Source organism: Antrostomus carolinensis, unplaced genomic scaffold (genome assembly GCF_000700745.2).
Source record: "Antrostomus carolinensis isolate BGI_N321 unplaced genomic scaffold, ASM70074v2 scaffold8273, whole genome shotgun sequence".
NCBI lineage: Eukaryota > Metazoa > Chordata > Aves > Caprimulgiformes > Caprimulgidae > Antrostomus > Antrostomus carolinensis.
This window is the reverse complement of record NW_010304488.1, coordinates 72326-72566: the sequence shown is the minus strand read 5'-3', so window position 1 is coordinate 72566 and position 241 is coordinate 72326. Positions and strand designations below refer to the sequence as shown.

The window sequence follows — 241 nt, the reverse complement described above, 5'->3', positions numbered from 1 at the left end:
GGGGGGGTAAGGCAGATATTAAAAGAGAGGCCGAAGAAGGTGGAAGGAGGCAAAATAAAGAGGAAGGGAAGCAAAAGAAGAAACGAACATGAAAGAAACGAAAGTAAATTGCAAAAGGCTGCCTGGCCCAGCTGGCAGCCCGGGGATGGAGTCACTGATGAACGGGAGCCCTGTGCCTCGAAGCTGCTTTGGGGGGGGGGAAGTTAAACTGGCAAAAAACATGGGCAAACCTGGGAGAAAA

At 51.0% G+C, this 241-nt stretch overlaps 1 protein-coding gene across 1 annotated transcript in view; it reads left to right on the top strand.

Moving 5' to 3' along the window:
• The first annotated feature begins 88 nt into the window (after positions 1-88).
• Positions 89-241, top strand: part of LOC104522240 (aldo-keto reductase family 1 member B1) — a 9082-nt gene continuing 8929 nt past the window's right edge. The window contains exon 1 of the mRNA XM_010164474.2: positions 89-103. Coding sequence (XP_010162776.2) covers positions 89-103 — 15 coding nt within the window. The remainder of the gene's footprint in view (positions 104-241) is intronic.